The sequence below is a fragment of the Diplotaxodon limnothrissa genome, linkage group LG17 (genome assembly GCF_057381915.1).
Source record: "Diplotaxodon limnothrissa isolate DT_005_m linkage group LG17, D_limnothrissa_male_GT1.1, whole genome shotgun sequence".
In the NCBI taxonomy this organism is placed as follows: domain Eukaryota; kingdom Metazoa; phylum Chordata; class Actinopteri; order Cichliformes; family Cichlidae; genus Diplotaxodon; species Diplotaxodon limnothrissa.
This window is the reverse complement of record NC_140612.1, coordinates 2,312,257-2,330,626: the sequence shown is the minus strand read 5'-3', so window position 1 is coordinate 2,330,626 and position 18,370 is coordinate 2,312,257. Positions and strand designations below refer to the sequence as shown.

The following is an 18,370-nucleotide window of genomic DNA, read 5'->3' as shown; positions in this document are numbered from 1 at the left end:
ACAGCAGGGAAAATCAGCTGTGATACAATACTGACTCTGGAAACAAATGAATAATTTACATGGGAAGGGGTCTATAATTTGAGGAAAATGTGGAATCATTACTCAATGAATCAACTGGTTGGGAGTCTGAAGTTTGATTTAATGAATAGTGGAGGTTCTACGTTCCATTTTTATAATATAAGGGTGAAATCTTCTGACAAGAATTCGTGGAGACTGCGTGGTCCTGAGAACTGAGACTTGGGTGGACTCCTGGACTTATCCAGGGAGTTCCAAAAGGTTGATTCTGTTCATCTGGACGTAGCGTTTTCAGTGGGAAAAACATTGACTGAAGTATACACTTGGATGATTGACCAAACGTTCCTCCCACTGAAAACATCCAGATGAACAGAATCAACCTTTCTGGATTCACCTGGATGATTGAGCATGCATCAAGATATCCAGGGAGTTGCCTTATTACAAACTATTCCTTCCTGTATGTGTAACAGCTGACATGTAAGAAAACATTTCTGTCAGATCTTTAGTTGTTTGCGTGTTAATAAACATACTATCATTTTGCATGAATTCATGCATCACTCTGGGGTTGTCTGCAGTGCATGAAACTGAATTATAATTATTCATTGGGGCTACTAACTCACATGCAGATAGGAATCCAATGCAATGTATTTTATAGTAGCCTAAGAATTGAATCCGTGTCTGCACATGGTAATCAACTGGCTGTCAAATAAAACAAAGAAGTTACAGTCCAACAATAGTTTTCCATTTTCACACGTGCTCTAAATAAAGCATTTGATTGGCTTAGTAGGGCCACGTGGGAGGAGTTGCAAGGCAAGAGGTCTGTGTGTTTCCTGTGTACATACATTTATGGTAAAGGAAAAGGCTGCACAGATTAAAATAAGGTAATCAGAGTACAATACAACATGAACTATTTTTATTGTTTCCATTAGAGTCAGATATTAATCAGATTTGCTTTAGCGCATGTCATGTCACAAAGACAAACTTTGCCTTAATAATATTAGAAAACAAAAAATAAAAATAGTCAACAAACTCAGGAACATCAAGAAGTATTCTAAATCAAATAGGGCCTGGAGCTGAAAGGTGTTCTTCACCTGGAGAAAGAGGAGAGCAGGTTTTTTCATGCGCTGCATGAAGAATGAGGAGGTTTGTTTCAAAACTATATCAGCCATCCAGTCAAAATCACTGCACTTGTGCAGGAACTCTCCGTGTTTGACTTTATATATAGAACGTGCATATTTTTGTTGTTTTGTGATCATATTTTAGTCACACTTGCAGGTGTCTGCTCTACCATACACACTTGAATTATGGACTGCTCCTGAGATTGTAATCCTTCTGGGACTTTCTCCCGTTGTTGCGGATGACTTCTGAAGTTCTCTTGTGTCAGGATGAATCTTTGTGTTTCACAGCCTCATGTGCAAATGTGGCTGAGACCACATGTGGCTTTATGTTGTATAAAGTGCTTTGAGTACTCCAGGAGAGTAGAAAAGTGCCATATAAGAATCAGTCCATTTACCATTTACAGCAATGGAATCAATTGTTTAATCTTGAAATATCACAGTGCCTTAACACAAATTACATTTGCGGGAAACAAAACATTTCAATATTTCAAGGTCTGACCATGTAAATACCAGCAAATCTCTGGGAAATAGCACATTGAGTTGATATTTTATACTTAAAAGAAGGGAATTAAAACAAGCCTGTCTTCAAAGGTCATTGCACTGTTATCTTTTAATTTTGAACTTAATAATATAACAAATAAAAATTGTGACTGTGACATGTGCAAAAGTTTGGTCACCTTACAGAGGAAGAAGCTCAATAACCACATCTGATGGCGGTTATTGAGCTTCAGTGTTGGAACCATTAGCAAAGGTCTGCCGCTGGCTTTATGGCTCAAAATGATTTGAAAGTGAATAACATGACTTGTGCTGTTTGGTAGATACATCTCAATATTTAACATTACTTTTCCATTTCAAGTCAGTCACCCTGAAAGTTATACTTACAGTGAGTTGCAACTTAGATATAAAAGCCATTATTGTATGGCGGGCTTCAGGCAGCCGACTGTTACTTATTTAACACTGAATTATATGTTATGGGAGAGTTATTATCGCCTACAGAAGACAGTTTAATGGCATGTCTGAATACTGTGCCTGTGCAATGTCTAAAGTGTTAAAAGTTTGTAAAGTTTTGTGGTGTACTGGACCATGTCTTCATCCATGCTAAAACTGTGCGTTTGTCCTATAAAAATGGAACGTATTGGCTCCAGCACGGTACTGTGTCGGTGCTACAGAGCACTTTGCAGATGCAAACAACTTGACATTGCTGCTATAGTTTAAAAACATACATGTACTGTTTAATAACTGGAACATGGGCCACTCTTGTTTGTGGTTCTGTTGGTCCTTTTTTTTTTGACTGTTTTAAATATTTTTATTACTTTTTCAACAACATTCAAAGGTAGTTTCCCATAATATGCTGTTGTAATAGAAACCCTTTTCCCCCACCCTCACCTCCCGCTCTGCTCTCTTCCGACCAAAGAAAAAAAAAAAAAAAAAACAAGCTCAAATGAAATATATATACAATTGTACCATATGTGGCATTTATACATAATTCAAGAGAAAAAGAAAAAAAAAGGGAAAGAAGAAAATATAATCAATAGGAACAAACAAAAATAGCATGCACAATGCTAACAATTTCCTCCTACTCCACTCTCCTACATAAGTTGTTCTATATTTACTACTTTTAAAAAATGTTTAAATGGCTTCCAAATTTCATCAAAATATATTAACTTATTTTTCAGAAAGTACGTAATCCTTTCCATTTCCATACACTGTGTCAAGGAGTTTATCCAAGCGCCAATAGCAGGAGGAACTGATGTTTTCCAATTTATTGCAATCATACGTTTTGCCTGTAATGTACAGTAATCCATAAACTTAATTTGATAGGTTGTTAATTTAATATTTTTAGGATACACTTGTAGTAGCATCATTTCTACGTCTAAAGTGATCTTTTTATTTAAAATTTGGTTTATTTTGTTCATCACCTCCTGCCAAAAGGCACAAACAATTCTACATTCCCATATACAATGAAAAAATGTTCCACGGGCTTCTCCACATTTAAAACATGTATCTGGTATTCTATTATTATATTTATTCAGTTTCACCGGTGTTACATATGTTTGCATAATCCAATTGTATTGTAATAATTTTAAATTACTATTAATCGATTGTTTTTGTGCTTTTAAGCAAATTAACTTCCATGTCTCCTCAGAAATATTGATATTTAGGTCCTTTCTCCAAGCTTCCAACTTAGAAACTGATGTTTCTGAAGAGGCAGAAACAATCCAATTATAAAATGTTGAAATTAAGCCTTTATTACCACCTTTTTTCACCATAAACTCCTCTAGCTTACTTAATTGGGGAAAATTAAGGGATTTATTTTGCATAGATGAAATAAAACTTCTAATTTGTAAATACTTAAAAAAGTGTTTTTGGGGGATTTGAAATTTTGAGACTAAATCCTCAAATGAGACCATTACTCCATCACAAAACAGATCACCCACTTTCTTAACACCTTTTACTGCCCAATCCTGAAACCCTGCATCCAACTTTCCTGGTACAAATAAGGCATTTCCCCAGATGGGGCTAAACTGAGAGAGATTGTTCTGTTGGTCCTTTTGCTGGAATTACAGAGTTCATAGTGCACAAAGAAATTCTTTGTACTGCAGATTAAGGCTGTGGTCATTCCCTTTTCAGTTTACGCTTCCTTTCAGCCAATCAGCATTCAGCCTATGCACTGCATTATTGGCCAGAAGCAATGGGCTGATGTGACTTGTACTACTGATTGCATTCCCCTTTGCCTAGCTGGCCCAGGACCAGAACCAGCCTTTAACCTGAAAATGTCAGCTTCAGTGCATTTTCTCTAGCAGAAACATTTCAGGTTTCAGTGGCCGACTAGTAATTTGGGCATGGGTCATTACTACTGCACAAAACAGCTTTGGCTGCCTTCTTCTCTCCCTTGAACATATCTACAGACACCGCTGCCAAAACAGAACCACTAACATTCTCAGACACTCATCACATCCAGGTCATCATCAGCTTAGAAGAGTCGCCAAATAATAGGCAACCAGTCTCAGGAACAGCTTTTTACCCCAGACCCATCATCACACATAACTCTGCCCAATCATGTGAAATAGCCTCTCCTTATGCAGTAGAGATTTACTAATACAAGACAGCTGCAATGACGAAGAGTTAAAAGTTCCAATTAAGTGAACAACTTGGTTTTACTCAAAAATCCTGGAAAGGTTACCTGGATTAATGCTAAGGATTGTTGCACCAAGATTTGTAATATTAGAGCCTTTATATATAATAAATAGATTTCAGGTTTAAAAGGCAATAAGGAAGTGCCTTAAACTTGCATTCTCCTTAAAGGCCACCACAGACTGACCCCTGTAGTTGCAAAAAGTCTCTTTTTAGTAAAACAGCTTTCAGCTATGACCTAAAAAAAGACTCCTGATGACTTTGAGGTCTCACTCCCTAGTTTCACATTATACTGAATACAATCAGTCTCTCTGGAATTTGATCGCACTGAGAACCAAAGGACACCTTCACACGGTAGCCCCGCCTTCTTTGGTACCCGTTTTACTCTGTGGAGTATTAATTATTTAGAAAATTAAAATCATTATATACTGAAAAAAACTTTAAATTAGTGATTGGGACCACAAACCTTGGACATATCACTCAACGGTACAAGTCCATCAGCGTGGTGAAATGAAGAAGGAGTCAATATTTGAAGGGAAAGAAAGAAGCTGTCATTGAATGCACTGGGATGGTTCCTATGAATGCATATTTTAAACCTAAAAATATTTAGGGAAGTAGATAGATATCATACTGTGCTGCGCACCGATTTAGGTCATAAAACACATCACAGAAGTACAATACTCTTTGCACTGGATGGAGTGTTCAGAGTCAGTGTAAAAAACAGATACACACCAGTGAGTACTGGCTAAAATTTCTACCATCCATCGATCCATCCTTGTCTCAACAAGAGAGCTGACATTAGACCGTGTTTCTGTTAAAGTTCAGGTCCTGGAGCATCTGACTGTTGTGAACGTTCTATGGTTCATCTTGGATGCCAACAAAGAAGCAGACATCCTGTGGGGAGGAGGGATCGATGGCTGGATGGCTCTGATGAGACGCGGAGAAGGCAGATTTGGGGATTTCCCAGTCGTTGCTGTGGAGCTCGACAGAGGAAAGAGCAGGTGGGATATCTTTCTGACTGGGCCCGCACTCCGAAGATAGCGGTGGAACACTCAGGCATTTCCTCAGGCAGGGCTCACTGTACAAAAAGCAATGGAAACAAGATTCATGTATAGAAGTGAGAGGTGATCTGGACTCCACAATGAGAATAGTGAAAACAGAAAAAAATGAAGACAGATATTTTTCCAGCTTTCAGATTATTAGCAAGAGGACATGTCTGAAAGCGTCTGACGCTAAACCTCTAACGTTTGTTTGAAAATGACTCTGTATGCCATATTTTCTGTCACCTCATAGCGCTGGCTTGTTCTCCTTTCCAGGCCTGTCTGTAAACATCACCTGCCACCTCAAACAGCCAACGTACATCAGCGGGCACCTCTGGGATCCACTCTACAAACCTGGTCCAAAGCAAAGTGGTAATGGTCACGGATTTGACACCAGCTAATTTTAAGTTCAAAGCTCATTTGGTTAAAAGTGATATACCGTTATTGATGCGACCTCTGTCTTACCTCTGGGCCACTGAGTATGCTGACTGTACAGGAAGTGTGTATGGCATGAGCATGTAGGAGGCCACCCTTACTGGCAGCATCCCAGATACCCTGCCATACAGTCCGGATCTCTCTTGGCAGGCCTCACAGAACACTGACAGCCACATACAGAATAGGATGCAGTTCTTTAAACATTTTAAAGAAGAATGATGCAATCTGTGCTTATTCTGGGATGATACCTTACCTTTCTTGATTGAAGTAGGCAGACTAATGTGTTCATCCACCCCACAGTGCTGTTTACGAAGTAGTTGGAGCCTTCGGAGCACCCACTCCTTGGTTGTTTCAGTATTGTTGCAGCAGCTGATCGAGCTCTCTGGCAGGGAAGGGCCAGCAGTGGGACACTCCAGTGCAAGCAGGTCTGCAACCAAAAAACACCACATAGGTAACACAGTCCAAATGTCAAACTAGAGGCTGATATGAAAGTGTGTAAGTTGGAGAATGACCAAAGCAACCAAGGAATAGAGGACTCACTGTTCTCTTCAAGAAAGCGTAGAGCATCTTTATAACCGCTCTGACACATCTCAGCCAGCACCTGTGGACGGGAGGCAGAAAATATATCTAATAAAGCTGCAATTCATTCAAAATGGAAAAAAGTTAAATATTTACAATAAGACATTTTACTTCTTCATAAAAAATATCATCATAGATATATCAAGATCCACCCCCCACCAATTTGCATGTTCTCCCCATGTCTGCATGGGTTCTCTCCTAGTTCTCTAGCTTCTCCATCTCCGTGAAGTTAGTGGGGTTAGGTTAATTAGTGATTCTAAATTGGCCCTAAGTGTGAATGTAAGTGTGAAATGTTGTCTGCCTCTCTCTTATGTCATCTAGGATATGCTCCAGCCCCCCGGGACCATGAATAGGATAAGAAAAAGATGATGGATGGATTTGAAGGCATAAAAAAGCTAGGATGGTTCAACAAAGGGTGGAAAAGTAGGTGGTACTAAAATGAAGTAATTAGGTTGATCGACAGCAGGTCAGTAAGCGATTTGGTATAAAAAACAGGATGTTAGAGAAGCAGAGTTTAAGAACGCAAAGATGAGCAGAGGTTTACCAGTGTGCAAAAATGTTTCTACAAATTATGGTATACCAATCTGAGCACGCCCAAAAAGAACTAGTCCATGGGACAATTTCAAAATAGTGATCTTCAAGGTGAAATTCTGAAGGCTGACTATGTCATTATTTACAGCTCATAATGTTATCAGAAGATTCAGAAAACCTGGAGAAGTCTCTGTGTGCGAGGGACAAGGCCAGAACTGAATATTGGTTGCCCGTGATCTTTGGGCTCTCAGGTCGCACTGCATTAAAAACAGATATGGGTCGTCCATGTCTCTGAGTCGACTCTGGAGGAGAAGTGTAGTCCTTACACAAAGTTCATGCAAAGAAAAATCCACATGTGAACATTGTGGACATTATTCCAGAAGCGGCACTGCCTTCATATAAGCATTTAAAATCTTCCTGCAGCATCTAATCATTGTTTGAAGTTCTGCTGTGAGTGTGTACATTTCATAGGCGAAGATTGACACTGTAAGTGCAATCAGATGTTTCTCTCTGGCTGGCCTCACGTCTTATTATTGCAGTTGTTGTCTTTGGTATACTTGCCAAAATCTCAGGATTTAATTTTTCACCTGATATGACTGAACCGAGGTAGCTGGAAGTCTTCACGGTTACCAGCCTCCACTGAATATTTGGTCTCACTTGCCTGGGTGTTGTTGGTCATGAACTTTGTCTTCTTGGACCTGAGCTCCATACCACAAGCTGCTCCATTAAGATATTCCACTAAGCAAGCAAGTTCATTTCATTCCCTGCATGTCTTTCCTCTGATGGGAACTGTGACTCATTGCTTTCTATTGGCATCTTCCATAACTGTCATACAGTACTGTGTCTGAATCTGTATAACTCCTAATTTATTTATATTTTGCTTCCAAGGAGTCAGACTTGAATTTTTTAACACTCTTGAGCAACAGTTCTGTGGGGTTTTGAAGGTCTTTAAAAGTTTTTCTTTGGACATTGGCTGCTTTTTCACTCACTTTCACTCAAGTCCTTGTACCTGAGTACCCGAACAGGTGTTTTTTCTTGTTTGCTAAGCCACTTGAACCTGAGCTGTGAGTCATTCAAGGATAAATAAGCACCTAACTCAAGGGATGAACCTGTGTTATGTTTATACTAGCAAAAAACGTAGAATCTCTGTCATAGATAACATCTTGAAAGGTGTCAAGTAGTACTTTTGTACCAATAAAGGTGATTCCAAAGAGCTATTAGCTGAAAACTTGGCATATCATGGCATGGTGTGCAGCGTGTCTTTGAGGAAAGTGGAAGACAAAAGAAGAAATGGCTGGCCTATCTGCAGCAGACACTTGGTACCTAAATGTCATGACCTTAAGAAGTAAACAAATCCTGCCAGAGGACCTGAGAATTGCATGTGGGCTTTCAGTTGATCCATCTATTGTTCACCAAAGCCTTGTCAGAAATTATCTCAGTGAAAGTCATTTCAAGGAAAGGAAATGGGGAAAAGAAATCAATTACATATCAAGTGAACTGAAAAGGAGTCTTGGAATGTTGGAAGCCAGGAGACATGTAAATATGAGTGTATACAGCAATCCGTAAAACACGGTCTGTCATGGTTTGACGCTGTATTTCAGCTACTGGCGTTGATGATCTTATCAAAAATGAAGGAGTCATGAAGGTGGTCACACCAAGACGTTGACTTTTAAGCTTGTTGGAATTGTAATACTGTAATATTGACACAATCTCCCTAAAAAGGTCAAATACTTCCTAATATACAGTTTAGCATTGTTAAAATTAAATATACATGCCTTTCATTGTTATGCTATTAAAGTGTTTTGGCAAGTGAAAGGTACAGAGTCGTGTCATTAGGTCTACTGTCAGTTTGTTTTATTGTGTAATAGCTTCAATACCAGCAAGCTGTGACATTGTTAGGAGATGCTCATTTCATTGGCTGGGATGGTCAGGCCACAGGAGACACATATTTGCCAAGCCTGTATGTTTGTATTAAGGACTCACTTTGTTCAGGCATGTAATGTGTGCACTTGTTTTTCAGGTGAAGTGATATAGTGATGTCATTCCAGGAAAAAACACACACATCCCCCAGACACAGATAAGTGAGCTCATTGACAAAATCATAGGACCCAAATAAGGTATGCATACACACACGAGAAGGGGGTGAGGCTATATAGCAATGATACAGCAAATAGATGTACTGCAACAAGGTCAAAGGTCACCTTATCTTAGAGGTTAACTGACAGTCATCACAGTGGCAGGAAATAACAAAAGGAAACTTGGCTTCAGTTTGAATAATAACAATTACATTAAAAAGGCACTTAAAGGCCTAAAACCAAATCTGAGAATTTTGGGGAATTTCTGTTCAGGGGATATTCATTTAACAGATGTTTTAAGATTTAGGTTAATGTTGCATTCAGCACCATAGGACCTCTGTGGCACAGACATCAGGAAAATCAACTGTACATAGTGTTCACTTGAGGCACTTAGAACAACTACTGTAATAAAAATGAAAGATAGTGTACAACACCACTTTGACTTCTCCTGCAGAGCAGCCACTGTGACAACAGTTAGTAGGTAAATGTTACAATATACAAGCACAGAGAGTCACTACATTTGAGATATATGACAAATATTTAAAGATTCTCTTAGGTAATGCAAAAAAGCACAAAATCCGACAATAGGTAGTCTGAGGTAGCGCTGAGCTTCTAATGACTTTGCACCATATTTTGTTGCAGATATAGAGTTATAAGGTGGACTTGCATTATTTCTGTCTAGTTGTTGTAGATTTTTCTCATTGTTTATCTGAAGCTTAACAGCGTTACATTGACGCTGTCTATTAACCGTCAGCAGAGCTAATCAAATTAGCTGCCTAGCTCCCACAGTAATTTTGTCAGTTTACTATCAACCATAGCTGCTAGCTGTTACCTTAAACATAACTTCACAGGCAGCTAATTCTGCTGTTTTTTGCGTGTTAAACAGCTAACTTTAATGTTTCATGGGGTCACGTCTTGAAACATGATTTCCTTAGGGATTATTAAAGTATTCTGATTCTGAAATTCCTCATAAAGTGGTGTTCACATTAAAAGCACTGACATAGAGTTTGGTGTCTTAAACCTGCGTTCCATATAAAAGCCACCATATGGTGACAGCTGTGGTTGTGTTCACGTCTCTAAACATTTTTGGTCATACTGAATATAAATATTTAGTACATTTTGAAAATATGATTCAATTTATCTGTTGCACAAAGCCAGCTGGTTAAAAACTTACTGGTTAACAAAGGGCTAACACTAGTCAGCAGCCAATGAGCATGCGGTCTCAGAGTAAGCCCCACCCCCTTCTCGTCACAGCTTTTTTTGCAACAAATGGCAGCAAAGCTCATCTCAGTGCTTCAAAGCAGGACTTTTGAAACCGGTGGTTGAGTCAGAGCAGCTCCTGTATGCCTACCTGCAGGGAAGCTGTTAGCTGGAAGAGCCAAAGGCTGCGCTGTTGGTAACGATACTGTCGCAAATGAGTCATTTTTAGTATTGATTCGTGTCTGCGTATCAATGTTTTCACATAGTTATAGTTCATTTACTCTGAATTACTCTGAATTAGCTGACGGGTTTGTAAACATGTAGCTTTTTCCTGTGCTTTGGTTCGTTTTCACACAGAAAAATCAAGTGAACTCCAAGCAAACCAAAATGCGACACTTCAGCCTGCTCAGTGGCCAGATGCTTCTGGGGCGGGAGCAACAAAGGTAAATACAGGAAGAAGGTGTTGTGCTCTAGGCTACTAGAAAACACAGAGAAAGTGGTTTACACTGGGTCCGAGGCTCAACCACCAGTGCTCCCAATGTCTCTTCCATCACACTGCACAGCTATGTTTGGTTTGAGGCCATGGCAGAGGTGTGTGGTGCAGGTTTTACCCTGCTGCTGGGAGATGCTCAAACAGCACTTGAGTGGTGCTTAGTTTGCTGGCAGTGTCTCAGAGCTGCTTTACACACGCTTTCCAGGCTTTGGCGACTCCATCAAATAGGGCTGCTCAATTAATCGAATTTTAATCACGATTACGATCTGGGCTTTCAACGATCATTAAAAATGACTGAGCCGATTATTAGCCCCTCCCTCATTTATCCGCGACACCTTAAAGGCCGGTCCGTGAAAATATTGTCGGGCATAAACCGGTCCGTGGCGCAAAAAAGGTTGGAGACCGCTGATTAAGAGGACCCGAGGGAAGCTCGGAAAGCTAAGCAGAAGTTATTTGGAGAGTGACTGCCGTTGGTTGAAAAGAGAGTTTAAAAAAAAAAAAACTTCAGTGGTGTTGCACACCATTTTATATTATTTTTTAAAGTCATTGTTAACCCTTTAAAGCTGATCAGAGCAGCACGCTCCGTTTTGTGTAACTATTTTTAAATCCCTGTAGAACCTGAACCGTGTAAGCTAGCGCAATAATTTGTTTTGCATATGAAACCGGAGGAGTTGTACTTACATCTGATGCCATCAGCTTGTCCTCGGTCACGGTTTCCTTCCACATATAGCTTTGCAAAAACTGCATAAAAAGCGCTTGCAGGAACAAAAACATAATATTCCAGAAACAGGTTTTGCTGATCTGATCAGCTGTTCGTAACACTTCCCACAGTGAAATGATGCACCTGCTGTTTTCTTTGCAAATTTGCATCATAGGATTGTTTTTTGTTTTTCCTGCAGTATATAAAAATTGCTGTATCTCCAAAATAAAACTATGAAGACACTCAAAATAAATTTCCTGTTGTTGTAAACTATTTTTTGCAACTTTATTGTATTTAAAGTTTTGAGGGATAAACCTCTTAAATTTCTCCAAGTAGAAATATATGTAAACAAAACAAAAGCGATTTTCAAATTTTTTTAGTTTATTGCACTTTTTTGCAATTTATGTAATTACTATGGACTTAATGCATACATATTATTAAAATATGGGCTATAACAGTTGTATTGATGTATAGCAACTTGAAATGCTCCCACAAATGGCACTACAGCATGTAAAAAAAATAATATAAGCTCTGGTGGACTTGGTTCTATAGTAGGTCTTAAAGGGTTAAATAAATATCGTCAAATAATCGTGATCTCAATTTCAGTGAAAATAATCGTGATTATCATTTTTGCCATAATCGAGCAGCCCTACCATCAAAGACCGCCGCTTCTGAGGTTCTTGTCTGGTGACAAAGGATTGACCCTTTGCCTACGCACAGATGCTTTTACTACTATTGTTAATCCTTGTAAAGGTGAAAGAATGATTGATTTACTGTTTTGTTATTTTAGATTTTCAACTTTAAAAGATGAAAATCTTAAGTAGGGGTCTCCTTCCTTCTATTCTCTACTTAAAAACATGTGACAGAAGCGACTATCAGTGAGAGTGCAAGATACTGCTGATTGACATATGGCCTGGTAGTAAATACATTACATGGCCTACGCAACCAAAGCCTGGAATGTCTGCAAGAAACTGACCATCAGCTTCAGTGCAATGCACAACGAGTACATCGCCTCCAGTGTGCTAATGCTGCACAGGTACCTACCTTGGGTTCTGGTGGAAAGAGAGCCCTGCTAAGGCGGTACATGTTGCCCATGTTCATCTGGATGCTGGTGTTAGTGAAACGCAGCTCATGAAAGCTGGTGGACTTATCCCGTGGACAGATGTCACTTTCGCCAGAGAAAGGAGATATGGTGATGGTGTTCTTCAGCTCTGACTGAGGCAGGTTATCACTGATCCCACCGTCTACATAACGCTGAACACACACAGACAGTTACCAATATACCTGGAATAAACACATCACTCTTGGTTGTCATTTATAGAACAGGCCACAATGAAGCACAAGGAAACTATTCATTTCTGCTATACCCTGATACCTGGGCCATGCACAAACTACAAACTTTTTTGGTATGCACATTTTGATCCACCATCTAATTTTTCCTGTGGCTGCTCTCACCTACCATCACACAGGACACTTACAATATTAAAACCCAGGCTTCACATTTCACACAATTTTAAAGACTTTACCCAGTTTTTATGTAATGAAAAATTCTGATTACATTTCATTCTCTCAACCAATGGGATACGAAAGCAGGGTTTTCTCATTTAAAGCGCTTAAAAGCGTGACGGAAAGTAGGTCAGTAAGGGAACAGTTGACTGTGCACACAGAGTAAAAACATGATGTTCTTTTTAAATGAATCTTTGCTACACGAGTGTATTTAATTAACTTAAATATGCTATAATTACTATTTTGTTACAATTTTGTTATAATTTCCTTAATAGTAATAGCTAAAGGTTTTAAAGGTTTTAGCACTTTTTATTTGTTTCTTTAGTATTTGGAGACATCCGACTGGAGTCAGATCTGTGGCAGAACAACGTTCCCAAACATTTCAGGCAAAGTGAAAAAAAAGAACTTTATTAGAAAACTACACCTGATGTTAGACATCTGTCTGCATGTGCATACACAACCAGCCGTGGAACACACAGTTCAGTGAAATCGCACATTAGCTTACTGAGCTGTACTCCCTTTTCTGTGTTCACACTGAACTTCAGCACCAAGTTTCAGACAACAACGTCTACGCAGGGTGAAAAGAAACCAGGTGTCCTGTTTTGTTGTTTGGATGGAGTTTACAAATCTTTGACTGTACCAACTGCATTTGATTTTACACATTATAAATGCCTATATTCATTTACAACACTGAATTTTATTTTTTTAAGTTGGACCCTGATTTTTGTCACTGTGTTTATCTTTGATTACAAAGCTTTTAGATTTTGTTATCACACTGACATGTCAGCTGCTTCAATTGTAAATGAGAATTTAAATAAATTTTAACTGACACAATTTATTTGAGGATTTTCAATATTATTTGTTTTTTCTGTTTTCTTTAAGACTTTCATTCCCTTTTGTAAATCAAAGTACATTCTTGTTATTATTAATCCACCATGTCTGCTAAACATGGCATTTCTATAACATCAGTGTTTGTTGTTGGACTCTTTTCATTTTTAATAAATGAAACATGTATGAACTGTAAGTGTAACTGAAAATTGACATTCTCTGATAGTGGGAATCTGATTATCACTAAACTACAAAAATGTGGAGTAACTCAGCCCTGCTGTCATTTTTACGACACCAATATCAACTGAACTTCAGTATAACTCAGTATAACAACAGTCAAGTTTCTTTTTAGTTTCACTTGTAGTTTTAGTTTCTCTTCTGAATGACATTTGTAGGTGCAGATTTAAAAAGTTCAGAACAGGCATTTTACTGTGAACGTAACACTTACAGTCATTTAGATATCTCACTCTAAATTAACACACTGTACGTTGTAAGTCCCAGCAAAGCCTGTGCTTCCTCAGACAAGTGAAGAGCCGAAAGGGAAAAGTCCAAGTAAGTCCCTGAAAGTGTGATATCATTCAAGGTTACTAGACGCTGACTCCAAAGGAGTCTGACTCTAAACTCTGCCATTCATAAAGCACTGACTTTTCTCAATACATGTTACGTCAGCACATTCGGCTAAGTCAGTGAAAATCACTCCTGAATACATTTCATTCTTTTGAAAATATTAATCACCTGTTTATTAAATCAGAGGCTTCAGAATGTAAGTCAACAAACCAACAGCTTCTACATTCATTTCTCTATATGGTCGTATTAATTATGTGATTAGTGTTACCATAGCTGTAATTTGCCAGATATCTCCATTATTTTTAGCATAATCCAGTCAACACACTTAATGTTTGTGTATTTGTTAGGCAATTTCAAGGAAATGGGGTTGAATTCTAGAAGATGTTACATTTCTTGATTTGTTATCAGGTTTATTATTTTTATCTGCTGTGACTATGATGAACTCCACTTTTGTGATTTTGCTATTATATTATTCTATAACTGGATCTAAATCCAGTCATGAGTGTCTCAATTATAATTGTGGTAATAGGAGAGTTGAGCTGATTACTGAATGAGATTGCTGCCAAAGTCCAAGAGCTGCTGATAAGTCACAGCTATATGCTGGGACCTGCAGCTTCTTTATCACTGCTCAGATTGACTACTACACAAAGCCATCCCACAGTCTTTACTCTGTATATTAAATGTGTATTTTCCTTCTTCATGTTTAATGCTTAAAAGAAGCTAAAATCAAATGTGATTATACAAGACGAGCCACGTCTCAATAACATTTTTTACACTCTTTTGCATCCACTCAGCGCTTTTCAACTTTGCTTATTGCTACATTTTTTCTTCACTGCTCAAGCTTCCTTCTTCTTTTTCTGTTCTTTTTAGTCACATGTGTGCGTCTGCTTCCCCAAAGCAGAAACACGCATACATACATGTAAAGAAGCAAACCTACCATTCCTCTGAAGCACGGAGGAATCAGTCCACAGTAGATGGGGATGAAACAGCTGCAGATGAGCGCCTGTGGATAGAGCACAAGGTTAAACTACAGAACACCCATTCCCTGTTATGTGGAATATACCCACCACCTCTTTGTCCTCACCTGAATGAGCTCCTCTTTGGAGTCAAACTCTGACACGAGCACATTCTCCCCATCACTCACTCTGGTCAGAGAGATGCACAGTTGCTTTGAGGCCAGGGTGTGTGCGTCAGAGGGCAGGTTGCGATTCAGGCCAGACCTTAACACCTTAATCAGGTTGAAAGTTGGATGCAGGGGGCCCAGGTTTCTCTTTCTGGCCTCCTTAGCCACCTCAATCACATCTTCACAGCATTTAGCTGGGAATGAAAACACACTAATTAAACCTGTATCAGTATTGTCTGACGCTATCGATGATAACCTGGGCGTCAGTCTAGGTTTACAGATGAGATCGGTCTGTAATGATTGCTTCATCATGAGAAAGAAAGTGAAAGGGTGCCTCTGACTCAAGCACAGTCATGTTGTGGTATGAGCCAGTCCCATTTGAACACAACCTATACATATATATACATGTATATCAATGAAAGACATTCTCTGCCTGCTCTGTATAAGCCTTGCACATATATGAATTGCTGTCTTAAGTTTATAGTACTACTGGTCTCAAGTTACTGACAAGTAATATGTAACCTTGAACAGAAATTAGCTACTAGACTATTACACTCTTAATTGTGCTTAAGGGGCGATGGTGGCTCAAGAGTTGGGAGTCCGTCTTGTAATCGGAAGGTTGCCGGTTCGAGTCCCGGCTCGGACAGTCTCGGTCGTTGTGTCCTTGGGCGAGACACTTCACCTACCGCCTACTGGTGTTGGCCAGAGAGGCCGACGGTGCGATATGTCAGCCTCGCCTCTGTCAGTCTATGTGGAACATGTGGAACTGCCCCAATGATCCGGTTTAATAGCTTTACACTCTAAAAGGTTATATATTTATTTATTTATTTTTATCTTGGGGGCTTCATGTGATTGTTTTGTTTTGATGTTTTCTCTCCCTTTTTTAGGGTTTCTACTGTTTTCTACTGTAGAAATCTGAAAGGTTCCTTAGATATAAACGTTTATTATTACTTTATTTCATATATCTGCATGCTAACATGTAAATGGTTTTAACTATAAGTAGCCTATGTTTTAAACAACGTTTCGTATATACAAATATTTCATAGTATATTTACAATGTATACAACTTTCTACTAACTTTAAGGTTCGTGTTGTTTATGAAATCGACCTGAATCGCTCTTGTCAAGTGCAACTTTCTTTACGCCTGCTAACTCTACAGACGCCTGCTATCTACACAAGCTGAACCCATATTTATACATATCCCCAGCAGGCTATCAGATCATATTCGGTAATGAATATGATTTTAAGTGTACATTATTATTCAGGCTACCGAGCCCCAGCATTGTATCTTACCTATGGGTGCCTTGCTGGCGAGGATCGAGGCGGTCAGCGCACCGGCCGAAGCCCCATACAGCTTAGTGGCCTCTTTGATAAGGTACGGAGCTTTCTCCAGCAGGCAGCTGGCTACTCCGATATGGTAAATGCCCAGGAACCCGCAACCAGCGAAGGACAGGTTCCAGCCACGGCTTAAGTCGAACATAGCGGGGCATTCCCTCGCTGGGGTATTCTGACAGGTAACGAAGACTGAGCAGGACACCAAGCTGTCAAGCCTGTCACCGCCGCGCGGCCAGAAGGAACGCACGCAACAAGTCAACAACCAGCTATAAAAACAAACTGTGGTGCGTTCAATGACTGTCAGAAAAAGCGTTACGAAACAACGCAACTATGTCCCACTTATCGATTTATTTGTATTATAAGTACATATACATATGTGCATTTCTACTGTCACTGTTTATTAAAAAGGCGTATTTTAACAAAGAGTCATCAACTCGATCATTTTATTCTACTTAAATGACATGTCAAAGCAATATAAAATATGATGTCGTAAGTAATTTGAAAGTCTTCCTATTACCGAGTTAGTACAAAGGCAGCACGGGTTACTGAGGCTTGTCACATGAGCCAATCCATCCAATCAGTAGAAAGGTTTGACTCCGAGACGTCACAACACCTAAAAAAGGTGACAACAAAGTATAAGTTAAAAAAGACAATGGGCAACATTAACAGTATATGAAAGTTCTTGCTTTAAAATCATTTCACTGTGTTTTAGGCTTCGTTTTTATTGATAAAATGTTTTTGAAGATAAATCCACAATGGTAACATAACATGAAAAGATATAGAACTAAAAGATTGCAATGTCTTATCTGTTCTTTGCGGGAATAAAACTGACAGATGAAGTGTGAATGCATGTTTCACAAAGGGCTAGACATTTCTTTTTTGACTTTATTTTCCAAAAATTTTTTTAATTTATTTTTTATTTTTATTTTTTAAGAAATGTAAGAAAATTTCAAACTAAAATGCCACGTTTAAATAATTTAGTAGTTTCTAGAAATCACTTTACCAGCAGTAACACCTTTCAGTCTTATTATGTAAGACTCCACAGGCTTTGCACACCTGCATCTAAGCAGTTAATCCTATTCTTCCTGATAGATCCAATCAAGCTCTGCCATATTAGATGGAAATTATCTATAACCTGCTATCATCAGGTCCTATTTAACCACACAGATTGAATAACTTTATCATGCAATAACTCGAGAAGTGTTCTGGTTGTTTGCTTTAGGTCGTTGTCTTGCTGAGAGGGGTGCTAGTGCACCAGTCTCAGGTCACTGCGCTGTGGAGCAGGTTTTCTTTTTTGTGTTTGGCTCCATGCAATCTGTACCCGAAGTCATGCTGTATCAACACAACATGCAGTCATCATCACCAGCCTCATAGCCCAATAGTTCTCTTTTGTCTGTGGAACGAGTTTGCTTCTGCAGGGCGCGCGCATCCTCGAGCCTGCTGAGTGGTCCTGATGCTGGTTCTCATGCACGCGTATTACATCACTTCTCTGTTGCGCCATTGGCTGAGGGTCAACTCCTCCGCCCTCCGCCGCGAGCCACAGCATCCCGACGCAAAGCAGCGCTGTTTCAAGCAACCTCATCACGGTCATCATCTTCTTACCTTTAAATACATCAAACCACGCGTACACAAAGCTGTTCACGTGGGTGTGCGCGTTTTCTTTTTCCTGCACTGGCGGCTCGTTTCGACG

The 18,370-nt window shown here is 39.2% G+C and overlaps 1 protein-coding gene across 1 annotated transcript; it reads right to left on the bottom strand.

The window, feature by feature from the left end:
- Positions 1 to 3,676: 3,676 nt before the first annotated feature.
- On the bottom strand, positions 3,677 to 16,913 carry pnpla3 (patatin-like phospholipase domain containing 3). Its single transcript, XM_085375629.1, has 9 exons — positions 16,639 to 16,913; positions 15,307 to 15,539; positions 15,160 to 15,225; positions 12,366 to 12,575; positions 6,284 to 6,344; positions 5,997 to 6,170; positions 5,774 to 5,906; positions 5,555 to 5,662; positions 3,677 to 5,346 (listed from the first exon to the last, which is right to left on the bottom strand). Exons 1-9 carry the CDS (start codon positions 16,823 to 16,825, stop codon positions 5,124 to 5,126), a joined length of 1,395 nt encoding a protein of 464 aa, XP_085231755.1. The 5' UTR covers positions 16,826 to 16,913; the 3' UTR covers positions 3,677 to 5,123.
- Positions 16,914 to 18,370: the final 1,457 nt, after the last annotated feature.

Bases quoted from the DNA above. Each gene is read 5' to 3' on its own strand.
- pnpla3 (XM_085375629.1), bottom strand. From the start codon at position 16,825: ATGTTCGACTTAAGCCGTGGCTGGAACCTGTCCTTCGCTGGTTGCGGG. The intron at 6,345-12,365 runs GTAGGTACCTGT...TCCCGTCCACAG, and splicing joins TCTTTCCACCAGAACCCAAG to GTGCTGGCTGAGATGTGTCA. The intron at 5,907-5,996 runs GTAAGGTATCAT...TGTGGCTGTCAG, and splicing joins GCCTACTTCAATCAAGAAAG to TGTTCTGTGAGGCCTGCCAA.